This window comes from Salpingoeca rosetta (genome assembly GCF_000188695.1).
Source record: "Salpingoeca rosetta unplaced genomic scaffold supercont1.29, whole genome shotgun sequence".
NCBI classification, from domain to species: domain Eukaryota; class Choanoflagellata; order Craspedida; family Salpingoecidae; genus Salpingoeca; species Salpingoeca rosetta.
The window spans coordinates 248,637-260,911 of NW_004754905.1; the positions used below are offsets into that span (position 1 = coordinate 248,637).

Consider the following 12,275-nt stretch of genomic DNA (forward strand, 5'->3'; position numbering starts at 1 on the left):
ACAGACACACACACACACACACACAGACACACAGACACACACACACACAGACACGCACACACACACACACACAAACACACGCTTACACACCAATTTCGGCGTATTCCTTGGCGATGGCTTCCGCTGCCACAGCACGCTCCTCTGTCGCATGCAGCTGTTCCTCCGCCTCAGCCAGCTGTTCATCCACCAACAACGAAACAATCCAGCAAAAGTGGGCGACTCACAACCGACAACACATGATCAACCTCCTCATATGCACACACACACACACACAGCACACATAGCACACACACACACACACACACAGCACACACAGCACGCACCTGCTGCGATAGCAGCGTCACTGTCTGCTTCACAAGCCTGTCATGCTCCTCCAACACTGCCAGCGCCTGCACATGACAACCTTGCACGTGATTAAATGTTGCGAAACAAGAACAAGCAAGCCACACATCACACAGCGCCACACTTGCAAACACCACTACCACAACTCGCGTTCAACCACACACACACACACACCTCGCCCGTCAAGCCGAGCGTGCTGCCCAGAGCCGTTATCGAAGGCACATCCATCATCGTCCTTCCTGGTTCCCAAAGTCAATTTTGCCTATCATTCGCTGAAGCACGTCACGTCATTGTCGCCGGCCCAAAGTTCGACCTTAGTTTTTCTGTGACGCGTGTGTTGAGTGCCCAACCTGACGGTCCTTTCGGTGCTCCGAACGCTGCTCCAAAGCCGCACCCTGTGCCTGAAGCGTTTTGATTTTGTGTGCAATGAAGGAGCAATGCATGCATTGCAGCCCCTCCGTGGGAAACTGCGTGATGTTGTCCACCCTTTCGCCTTCGCTTCTTTGCGTGTGCGTGCAATGGACGGAATCGTCCATTTTGCCCCGCAGTTGACAGCTGGCGGCGTTTGACCTTGCGCCACGCGTCCTTGATTTGTTGGCCCTTCGTCCAGCGTGCCCCCCTCCTCTTCCATCTGGCCCAACTGCCTTTGGTTCTTCTTGTCCGCGTGTTCGCGTGTTCGCATTGTGCGTGCGCCTCCTCTCCCCTCCTCTTCGCCCCACGATCACCCAGCGCACGCTTGCCTCCAACGCTGCCTGGAAAGTTCACGCATTTCCCCCGCCCACCCTGCGCACGCGCACACACCTCCGCGTGCGGCACGAGGCAGCGTTCCTGCCTTCGTCTCGCTCCCACTCAACCGCACACGTTGACGCAACAACAGCCAACCTTCGTGAGGGCCCGATTGGCTGGCTCGTCAGCACACCTTTTGCTTTTTTCTCATCCATCAAGGAGATCGACAGCGGCCACCGCAACACCGTGTGAAACACCACGCACATACACACCACACACACACGCATCCCACGCATAGGCACACATTTTGCTCCAAGCATCAACCACCCACCGCAACACCCGCAACCTGCCAACAGCCACCTCCAGCAATCTATCGCAGTTTCCCACAAGCTCAGCCACAGCGAGGCTGAGGCATACATACGTCGCCCCACAAAGCCACAAAGCCACCAAGCCACCAAGCCACCAAGCCAAGATCAAGCGAACGCTTGATGGATCTCAATCAATCTATTCCCCATTCTTCGACAACACCCTTCACTCTCAGAACCTGCCTGCCTCCATTGTTCTCCAAAATGTCACAGCCCAATCCCCGGGGTTACCTGCCTCCGACGGGCACACCAACAACCCTTGCACCTCAACAGCAACCGCCCTTCCAGATGTACCCGTCGCAGCTCCAAATTCCTCTCCAACGCCTCCAGCACATCCCATCCTCATCCGCCATGCTGCAGCACGCCTACCAACAGCAGCACCAGCACCAATACCCACAACAATATCCACAACACCTCCCCTCGCCGCCACAACCACAGCCACACCCATATGCCCAACAGAACTCCCTCCAGCAACAGCCGCAACCACCACCACAACGGCTGCAACCACCACAACAGCCACCACAACAGCCACCACTACAACCACCACTACAACCACCACCACAACAACAACCACTACAACAACCACTACAACGACCACTACAACCACAACCATTGCAGCAGCAGCAGGGCCAATTCACCCACGCCTACTTTCCACAACAGCGACAACGGCCTCTTGCACCCGCACCCTCGTTACCGCGCCGACAGCCACAGCAAGTCTCGTCGAAACCGCAGTCAACTTCAGCAACAGCGACACCACCAGTGCACAGGCCAGTGCCTCCCACCTCCAACACGAACATGCCAGCACCCTCACCGTTCCCTGCTTCCGCAAGCACAAACACCACCACCACCACCACAGCGCCAAGCTCAGTTGCGCGCACCACTCCTGCCCCCACCACCACCCCCACAACCACCACAGCAACTACAACCACCACAGCAACTACAACCACCAACACTGTTACCACCACGACAGCAGCCACCACGTCGGCCGCAACCACAACCAATGCCACGACAGCAGCCACCACCACCACCACCACTGTGGCAGCAGGCAGCAGCACCAACAACACCTTTACCACCATGCGCGACGGTCAAAAGTACGAAAGCTTCTCCTTCCGCAACGTCGACGGCAACTGGCTCGAGATCTACCTGCAGCCAAACACGTGGCAGTTTGTGGACCACATCCTCAATATCCTCCCCGACCAGGATGTCGCATACGTCAACGCCGTCCACAAGCGCCGCTCTGCGCGCGTGTGGACGGACCGTGGCCGCCTTGTGGAGGTGTTTGTGCCCAAGGAGGCCCTCCTGGTCTCTGCGCACCTCGTGCCGCCAAATGAGGACGACAGCAGGCTGTGGCCGAAGCTGCGCACCTACCGCATGATCCCGTCGACACGCCGCTTCATCATGGACCAGACGAGCGGCTCCGACCTGCGCACGTTGGCGGACTTCCCGCGCTACGGCATGACCGGGTACCGGTTTGCGCTCCTGCTCCAGCTGTCCACAGGCGCCTACGCGTGGAAGGTGTCCAAAAACGTGTTCGCCTTCCGCTCCAAAGGCTCATCAGAGGTGGCCGCGGCCAGGGCAGCGGAATCAGGAAAGGCGACAACAGCACCCGCATCATCAAAGCCATCCTCAACAGCAGCATCGGGCCGCACCAGAACATTCGCATCAAAGCGGCCGCTCGGGTCGGCGTCGTCGTCAACTTCCAGCAGGCGCATGCATGTGGTGAAGATGGAGCACGGTGGCACAATGGCTACCTGGCACATGTACCCTGCTGGTGGCAGTGCAGACCACGGCAGCCGCGCCAGCAGTGGCCGCGGCGGGACCACCAGCGTCTTCAGCACCAGCACCCCCACCAGCAGCAACAGCGTGTTTAGCAGCTACAGCAGCGCCAACAGCGGCAATCACGGCAGAGCCAACAACCACAGCCACAACGGCAGCCACAACGGCAGCCACAACGTCTACAATCGCAATGCCGCAAACACCGGCATGTACAATAACACCACCAACACCAACAACACCACCAACACCAGCAACATCAGCAACAACACCAGCAGCATCAGCAGCATCAGCAACAACAACATCAGCAACAACATGGGCAGAACGACGGCACATCGTTCGCTGGGCGGCGAGACACCGGCAAAACGCGCCCATCTCGTGCTGCCGCAGAACGGGCCCACCGCCCCGACGACGTATGCGGCACCCAATCAGCAGCCGGTGGCGGCAACCTCGGCACCCATGCTGATGCTCCTGTCAAACGCAGCAGCCAGGATGGACCGCCACGGCGGGGGCGGCTACAGCAGTGGTGGTGGTGGTGGTGGCGGCGGCGGTGGCTGGAACAACGCAGCCCACGCCCCCATGCAGCAAAGCCCATGGCAGCTGCAACAGCAGGCGCAACCGCCACAAGGCAACATTGGCACCCAGCCGCAGGTTTACGGCGCCTCTGCCGCCCAATCAGGCCCGACGTCCTCAGCCACGCCGACGGTGCCGCAACCGCGCATCAAGGAGGAGGTGATTGAGAGTGAAGCGGGACCAATGCACGGTGCTGTGCACAATGATGATGGTGGTGGTGGTGGTGGTGCCAGCACTGGTGAGGGTGGTGCGAAGCGACAGCAGCACGAGCGCCAGCAACAGCCGCAGGACCAGCTGCACAGGGGCAAGAAGAAGAAAAAGAAGAAGAAGCAGAAGAGCAAGAACAGCACAAGCAACCTGAACGGCACAACACCAACCGCACCCGTGTCGCAGGCCACAGCATCGTCGACACCAGGCATGGAGCCTCCGAAGCTGATGCCACTCAACCGCTACCCGTTTGCCATGCCACCCACGATGATGCCGCCACCACCTGCGGGCGGACTGGCTGCCCACCCGTCCTCGCTGCAAACAGCAGCACCGGCAGCACCAGCACTACCGGCCACAGCGGCAGGGCTGACGGCTGCAGCAACAAGGGGATGGCCCACCGCTGCACCACCGGCAACAGCAGCACCAACTCCACTAACAATAACAACAACAACACCACCACCACCGCCAGCAACGACAATACCAGTGCCAATACCAACGCCACCAATGCCGGCAGCAAACATGGCAGCAGCACCGCCACCCTGCACCGGGCCCTCCTCCTCCTCCCTCACGGCGTCTTCATTGCCCCACCAGCCGTATCCATATGCGATGAACCCTGCCGCAATGATGGCTGCAATGGCAGCCATGCATGGGGGCGGTGGTATGATGCAACCATTTCCAGGCATGATGCAATCCTCCATCGCCCCGCCCACAGCAACCACAACAGCAACAGCAGCGTCGTCGGCAACAGCGCCGCTACTGGCGGGAATGCCGAACGCGCTTGTGCGCATGCCCGATGGAACCATGTCAGTCGTTGACCCACGCATCTACGCGTACCAGGCAATGCTGCTTCAACAACACCACCAACAACAGCCGTGGCAGCCGTGGCAGCCGTGGCAGCCGTGGCAGCAGTGGCAACGCGGCCAGGGAAATGACCAAACCAAGACGCAGAAGGGTGGTGATGGCGGCAAGCTGACCAGGGGCCGAAAGAAGCGTGCCAACACCAGCAAACATAGTGCCAGTGACGACGATGACGATGGTGGTGACGACACGGGAGCAGGCTCTGACGCGAGCACAGATGATGACAGCGATGGCAGTGGTGGCAGCAAAGGTGAGCGGCGTCGCAGTCATCACGACCGTCGTCGCCATCGTCGTCATCATCATGGCCGCGGCCGCCAGCATCGTCGTGGTCGCCAGGATCACCGCCGTCAAGCCACGAACGGCACCGCATCCACATCACCATCCACATCGTCGTCGTCATCGTCGTCATCACGTATCATGTCCCGCGCTGCGTCGCCAGAACGCACAGCACTGGCACACGTGGCGGCGTCCTCGTCCTCGTCGTCGTCGTCGGGGGCGGCATCAGTGACGTCCCTCTCCTCCTCCTCCTCCTCCTCCTCGTCGTCGTCGTCGTCTTCCGCCGTGACGTCGCGCTCCTCATCACCGTCACCGTCATCAGCATCATCATCGTCGTCGTCGTCACCAGTGTCTCCATCGTCGCTTGCATCCTCGCTTCGCAGCGGTAAGCGGAAGCGGCGGCAGAAGCAGATAAAGCCGAGCAGACGCAACAGAACAATGAGAGGCACACGCAGCAGCAATGATGATACCAACAGCAGCGGCAGCAACAGCGGCAGCGGCAGCAGCAATGATGACAGCAACAGTGACAGTGACAGTGACATTGACACGTCGCGTCCATCATCGTCGCCAGCCCCAACACGCACGCGGTCGCGAGCAAAGAAGCCGCAGCAGCCGCGCAAACGACAGCAACAGCAACAGCAACAGCAACAGCAACAACAACGAAAAAGCAAGCAGCTACAGCAGCAGACAACCGCGCCTTCGTCGCGCAGTGAGATTATGCCGCCACTCCTGCCTGTTGTACTGGAAAAGCTTTCCAATGGAGTGCTGCGCGCATGCGAGGCATCAGCGCCCCCGCGCCACCGCCGCCGCCGCCGCCACCACCACGCTGGTGACAATGGTCATGATGATGACGATGACGACGATGATGATGAGGGCGATGGTGATGGCAGCAGTGGTGGTGAGGTTGCTCGTTCCGCTTCTCGCCAGGGCCACACGAAAGGTGCAAAGGGTACGAAGAGTGCGAAGGGTGTGAAGGGTGTGAAGAGCGCGAAAGGCGGCAATGGCGATGCCGATGGTGTTGGTGACGGCACAAGCAGCGACAACAGCAGTGATCATGCAGCAACCTCACCACCAGCAACACAGCAGCCGGTGCGTGAACTGGTGCCTGTCGACCTCGTGACTGGTGCGACTGCACGTCGCGCCATCCTCGGTGGCGTCGTTGCCGCGCGCATGGGTCGCTCGGGCGTGTGCCACCCTTTCAAATGCCACCTGTTCCTGCTGGTTGGCGCCGGGCGCAAGCAGAAGAAGGACACGGCGCGGCTGAGCATGCAGCAGGGTGCGGATGTGGTCGTGTTTGTGCCGAGCGATGCTCCGCAGCCCGTGGCGGTGCTGCTGCTGTCGCCCAGCAAGAAGTTGGCGGCGTGTCTGCCCCCATCGCCACCGCACGTGCTCAACCGCACGCGCCAGCTCACAGCCGTGCCGGAAGCCGCGCTAGGCACACGCAGCAGCACACTGTCCCGTGCCGGTGATGACGGCGAAGTAGACGATGGCGATCGCGACGATGGTGACAGCAGCAGTGGTCGTCGTGAGGTGAAGGCGGAAGAGGATGCGAGTCGGCAGACGAGAGGCAAGGGCGCGAACAAGCGCAGGAACGTGGAAAGGAGCAGCAGCCGGCGAAGCAGTGCACGCCACACGCGAGCGGTGACGCGAGAGAAGGAGGGCGGAGCCACGAGTAGGAACGACGCCGACGTCTCGTTCGAGGCGAGCGACAGCGGTTATCACGTGTACACGCACCGCTTGACGTGGACAACCGACAACCACTTTCCCTTCAACTTTCACCGTGAGGGCGCCGGGCCGTACACAATCGGTCTCCGGTATGCGCGCGCTGACGTGAGCGGCAATGTCGGTTTTGACGACGAGGACGCGGAGGGCATTGGTGGTGGTGGTGGTGATGATGGTCACGGTGATGATGGTGATGATGATGGTGATGATGATGGTCGCAATGACGACGGGGACAAGGCCAATGGCGAGGGGGCAGATGGCGATGGTGTTGTGGGCAACAAGAGGGGCGACAGGACGTATGCGGATGTGGTGATTCCCAACACGCAATTCTGGCTCGAGCCAACACAGCGTGTGAGGGGCAGGAACACAAAGTGAGGGCGTTTGCGTGAGTTGTACGAGTGATCGTGTGTGTGTATGTGTGTGTGTGTGTGTGCACGTGGTGGTGAGTGTTCGAGGCAAAGGACAGCAGAGGTAGTGATTATGATATTGGACAGGACGACGATGGACAATCTTGATAGACTAGTCGCTGATAGTGGCGAGGCCCTGAGTGGAAGACAATGGGTCTGTGAATGATAGAATGATGGAGACTTGATGGTGTTGTTGTTGATGATGATGGTGGTGGCGATGGTGCGAGGTTTTCGTGATCACACTTTCGCGCGTGCAAGCGTATCCTGCATTGTTCTGATGTACATTGATTTTATTTTTCATGTTTCCACTCGCGTCATGAGATTGCGTTTGACATTCAGTTTACGCACGTTTATTTGTTCGCAGTGGGCGTGTGTGTGTGTGTGTGTGTGTGTGTGTGTGTGTGTGTGTGTGTGTGTGTGTGTGTGTGTGTGTGTGTGTGTACGTGCTGCGCTTGCCATTGAAACCACCAACAATACAAGGAAATACCAGAACTTGCGATGAGACGGAAAGCGCGCGTGTGCATGTGTGGTTGTGTGGTTGAGTGTGTGTGTGTGTGTGTTCCTTATTTTACTTTTTACATGTTTGTTTGCGTGTCATTGCGTCGTTGATGTTGTCGAGGACGATGACGTATGGATGCCCGACAGCGAGAGAAGCGCGGCAAAGTCCGTGCGCCAGGACGGCGGGGCTGCAATGCAACAGGCAGTCACGCATATTATTCGCGTGAATAAGAGAAAGCATGCAACGAGAACGATGAGGCGCATGCTTGCACACACCATGCACACATTCACACACGTATGCATGTGTGCCAACTGACCTGCGGTGAAGATTGCCACCAGTGTTTCGCGGACAGCGAGGTCTTTCACCAGCGTTCCTCTCACCAGGCTGATCTGTGGGATGTGTGTGTGTGTGTGAGGAAAGAGTGAGCGAGTGTGCAAAGGACGACGCAAGCACACACACACACACACACACACACACACACACACACACACACACACACACACACACACACACACACACACACACACACGCACACATGCAATCCGCATCGCATGCACACACGACACACACACACACACACACACACACACACACACACACACACACACACACACGCACACATGCAATCCGCACCGCATGCACACGTACATGGCACGTTAACACTCACGATATTAGAGCCACGCGTCGTCTCTTTGCAAAACGCGTTCAACTCGTTTAACCAGAGCCAGGACGGCGACGGGGAGCCACCGCTCGCATCAACCTTTCCTGTCTCATCACCATCGCCACCACCATCACCATCCTTTCGCTGCTTCTCCTCCCGAACCACGTCTGCCTCCACGTGTGTGAGCAGCGTGCGTGCTGCCTCGAAGAGCTGCCCTGCTTGCTGCTGCGCCCACACGCCGACAACAGACGCGGTCACGTGCGCACACGATGACTGCAGCGCAATTACCAGTCGCAGGGTGGCTGGTGTGTCATGTGTGTGAGCGCGTGTGCGCGCGTGTGTGAAGTGTGAGAATGAAATGTGTGTTTGTGTGTGTGTGTGTGTGTGTGTGTGTGTGTGTGTGTGTGTGTATGTGTGTGTGTGTGTGTGTGTGTTTGTGAAACAGTTGCTGAGACAGCGGAGCAAATGCCCCAATCTCGCAACAACCGCCACCGCCGCCACCACCACCACCACCATCATCGCCACCTGCTGTTGGTCCCAGACGGGTGAGGATTCGCGCAATTGCGGAGTGGAAATGGACGGCAGCGGCCGGCGGCGCCTGGCGAACAACCTGAAGTCGCGTGCCGGTGTGTCGTGTGTATGTGCGTGTGTGCGTGTGTGTGTGCGTGTGTGTGTGTGTCGTGTGTGTTTGCGGTATGTGCGTCTGGTTCAAATACTTGCCCTGACAACATTCTCGCTCGCCGCACACCACAAACAACTGCAGCACCTCCAAGCAGCTTTCCTCCCTCCCCCCCCCCCTCTTCCCTCGCTCACACAGTCGACTGCGTCCCCACCTCCAGGGAGAATGCAGGGTCCACCATGCAAAGCTCCAAGTCCATCACTTCCATCAGCCGATGCCGAACAGCCGCAGATGCCGCAATACCCCAACGGCGACGAGAATGGTGGTGTTGCTGATGATTGTGCTGATTCGGAGAAGCGTTGGCGTGTGATGCTGTGGCGCTCAGAGCGGCACCATCACCGCTATCGGCTTCATATTCACGAGGAGGAGACGCAGAGTCAGTTGTTGATGTGGTGGCTGCTGTCCCTGCCAATGCCATTGCTGCAATCACAGTTTGCCATAATCGCCGCACGCGCCGCTGCAGTCGTACAGGGGCACTTGAATGGGAAGGGGGGGGGGGTGATTGGAACAGTGGTGGAATGGATCAATGTGCAATGGGAGGGTGTGAAGGTGTGAGCGTGTGATGGCGTGAAGGCGTGATGGTGAGACTTTACAGACAGTGTGGCATTTTGAGAGATGAGGGGCTGCAGCCTCGATACTTGATTGATCACACACACACACACACATACACACACACACACACATACACACACATACACATACACACACACATACACATACACACACACATACACATACACACACATACACACAAACAAAACAACGCAATGCAATGCAGCGAGGACGGCACCTTGGCGGGGGCATGGCTGGATATGAGCTGGCGACCGGCTGCTGGGCATCGGAATCATTGTCGCGTTGATCATCGCCAACGAGGAGTTTGGGCAGCGCGATGCACGAGAGGGCGTGGCACAGCGCAGACCACCCGCGTACAGACAGGCGCGCACACAGCGCGTGGAGGAGGACGGGGTTGCACGACACACACGCGACGCCGAGCGCATGCACGGCGTGGAGAAGGAGTGGATCGACGAGCGGTGGGAGGTCGGCAGCGGCAGTGGATATGTCACGCAACACGGGCTGGTGGCGTGTGTTTGGTTGTGGTTGCGGTGAGAGCAAAAAAGAGGGTTGTTTGTGGGATGGCAATCACGGGGGAAAATGACAGGCGACAATATTGTTGCACACACACACATGTGTACAATGCATGTGACATGCACACGCATACACCCAAACTGTGTCATCATCACACACTTGCACACACTTGCACAGACTTGCACGGACATGCTTTGGTTGCATCTGGTTTTGGGCACTGCTGCCTCCTTACCTCCACGAGTTGCCGCATGTTCGTCTTGTCGTGCAGACGCATGTACGTCCTCATGGCCGTGGAGTCCTGGGGGCGTTGTCTGGACGAACGGTCACGGAGTGCCACCAGCAGTACGTGCAGTGACATGCGGGGCTCGCGTGCTGTCAACTGTGACAGCAGCTGCTGCGCCAGCGCGGCAAACTTGGTCTGCTGTGACGCCTGCGGGCCATATGTTTTGGGTTCATACATGTGCGCGCGTGTGTGTGAGGAAGACGCACGCACTCAAGGCATGACGAGCACACACACACATACACGCACACACAGATAGGTACACACACAGACACACAGACAAACAGACACACAAACAGACAGACAGACAGACAGACAGACAGACAGACACAGACAGACAGACACACACACACACACACACACACACACACACACACACACACACACACGACGCCTACCTGTGCGTCGAGAGCGCGGGCGATGAGGACGTGGTGCGACGCCGGCGGCAGAGGGAACTCGGGAAGCTGCGGCCACATGTACAGCGGTGTTTCTCCTGATGCAGCAGGGGGGAAAGGGGAAACGTGCATGTGGTGTGGCGTGATGTGAGACGAGTAGTGGGTGAAATAAACCTCATGCACATGTACATGTACATGTGTGCGTGTGTGCAAGTGCGAGCAAACAGTCATGTTGCAGACTCTCCAACGCAACATGTCAGCCCACCTCCCTCCACCGCCAGCAATCGAGTCATTGTGTTCCCAAGTCGCCAACCCCCCCCCCCCCCCCATCCTTCATTTATCTCTTTAATCTACCACTCTCACATACCCTCCTCCCACTCACGGATTGCGTCGGCGCTGCTGTGTCCAAAGTCGTCCAGGCAGACGAGGACGGCGGGCAGCAGCGCCCCCGCGAGCGATGCGCAGAACGCAGCGTCGCTCTCTGGTGGTTGGTGGAGGGGATGATGTTTGAGGGTGGGGAGGGGGAGGGTTGGGGGGGGGGCGTGTGTGGACGTGTGAGTGTATGTATGTGAACGCATGCGTGTGAAGGTATGTGTGGACGTGCGAATGTATGTATGTGAACGCATGTGCGGTGTGTGAATGTATGTGTGCTCAATAGGACTTAACACGCGAGCACAGCTCCACAAATGACGATGCCATTCAAAAAAAACAAAAAAAGAATCAACAACACAAATGACTCCACTCCATCAACAACCCCATCTCTCCACCACTGTCACCATCACCTTTGCCCGGTTTGCCCGCCACCTCCTCCAGTCGCGTCATAATTCGGTCAAACAGCTGCGAAAACGAACGCGTCTTGCTCTGCACACGTTGTGCGCGGTAAGTGTGGACACGTGTGTGTGTCGGTGTGGACACGTGTATATGCGTGTACATGCGTGTGTGAGTGAGTGAGTGAGTGAGTGAGTGAGTGAGTGAGTGAGTGAGTGAGTGTATGTTCATGCATGCATGTGTGCATCACCGCTCGAATGTATCGTGCCAGCAAAAGCATAAAAGTAGCATCTACCCACGTCCAGAGCGAACACCATCACCACCGACTCCATCGTCTCACCATTCCAAACTGCTCAATGAGGCCATCAAAGAACATTAATCGCCCCGAACTGAAGCGCACGCGGCCCGCAGACGCCGGGTCATACGCGTCTGGTGGTGGTGATCATGGCGGTGGCGGTGAACATGGTGGTGGTGGTGATGATCATGGTGGTGGTGATGATCATGGTGGTGGTGATGGTGATGAGTGAAGGGTGAGACGCGTCGGGAGGAAAAGAGCACACGCAGACACACACACACACACACACACACACACACACACACACACACACACACACACACACACACACACACACACACACACACACACACACACACACAC

The 12,275-nt window shown here is 58.1% G+C and overlaps 3 protein-coding genes across 3 annotated transcripts in view; 1 reads left to right on the forward strand and 2 right to left on the reverse strand.

Moving 5' to 3' along the window:
- The window catches only part of PTSG_09147 (uncharacterized protein), a gene marked incomplete at its 5' end in the record, with an annotated part of 3,131 nt that extends 2,558 nt beyond the window's left edge, over positions 1–573 (reverse strand). Inside the window, 3 exons of the mRNA XM_004989344.1 lie at positions 87–175; positions 324–389; positions 517–573. Coding sequence (XP_004989401.1) covers positions 87–175; positions 324–389; positions 517–573 — 212 coding nt within the window. The remainder of the gene's footprint in view (positions 1–86; positions 176–323; positions 390–516) is intronic.
- Positions 574–2,507: 1,934 nt separating this feature from the next.
- On the forward strand, positions 2,508–7,217 carry PTSG_09148 (uncharacterized protein; the record flags this gene model as incomplete). Its single annotated transcript, XM_004989345.1, has 3 exons — positions 2,508–5,094; positions 5,443–5,505; positions 5,908–7,217. The coding sequence occupies 3 exons, from the start codon at positions 2,508–2,510 to the stop codon at positions 7,215–7,217; spliced, it is 3,960 nt and encodes a 1,319-aa protein (XP_004989402.1).
- A 626-nt stretch (positions 7,218–7,843) lies between these two features.
- Positions 7,844–12,275, reverse strand: part of PTSG_09149 (uncharacterized protein) — a gene marked incomplete at both ends in the record, with an annotated part of 9,516 nt that continues 5,084 nt past the window's right edge. Inside the window, 11 exons of the mRNA XM_004989346.1 lie at positions 7,844–7,935; positions 8,065–8,137; positions 8,416–8,711; positions 8,935–9,019; positions 9,243–9,564; positions 9,879–10,162; positions 10,407–10,604; positions 10,853–10,947; positions 11,232–11,330; positions 11,632–11,710; positions 11,958–12,006. Coding sequence (XP_004989403.1) covers positions 7,844–7,935; positions 8,065–8,137; positions 8,416–8,711; positions 8,935–9,019; positions 9,243–9,564; positions 9,879–10,162; positions 10,407–10,604; positions 10,853–10,947; positions 11,232–11,330; positions 11,632–11,710; positions 11,958–12,006 — 1,672 coding nt within the window. The remainder of the gene's footprint in view (positions 7,936–8,064; positions 8,138–8,415; positions 8,712–8,934; positions 9,020–9,242; positions 9,565–9,878; positions 10,163–10,406; positions 10,605–10,852; positions 10,948–11,231; positions 11,331–11,631; positions 11,711–11,957; positions 12,007–12,275) is intronic.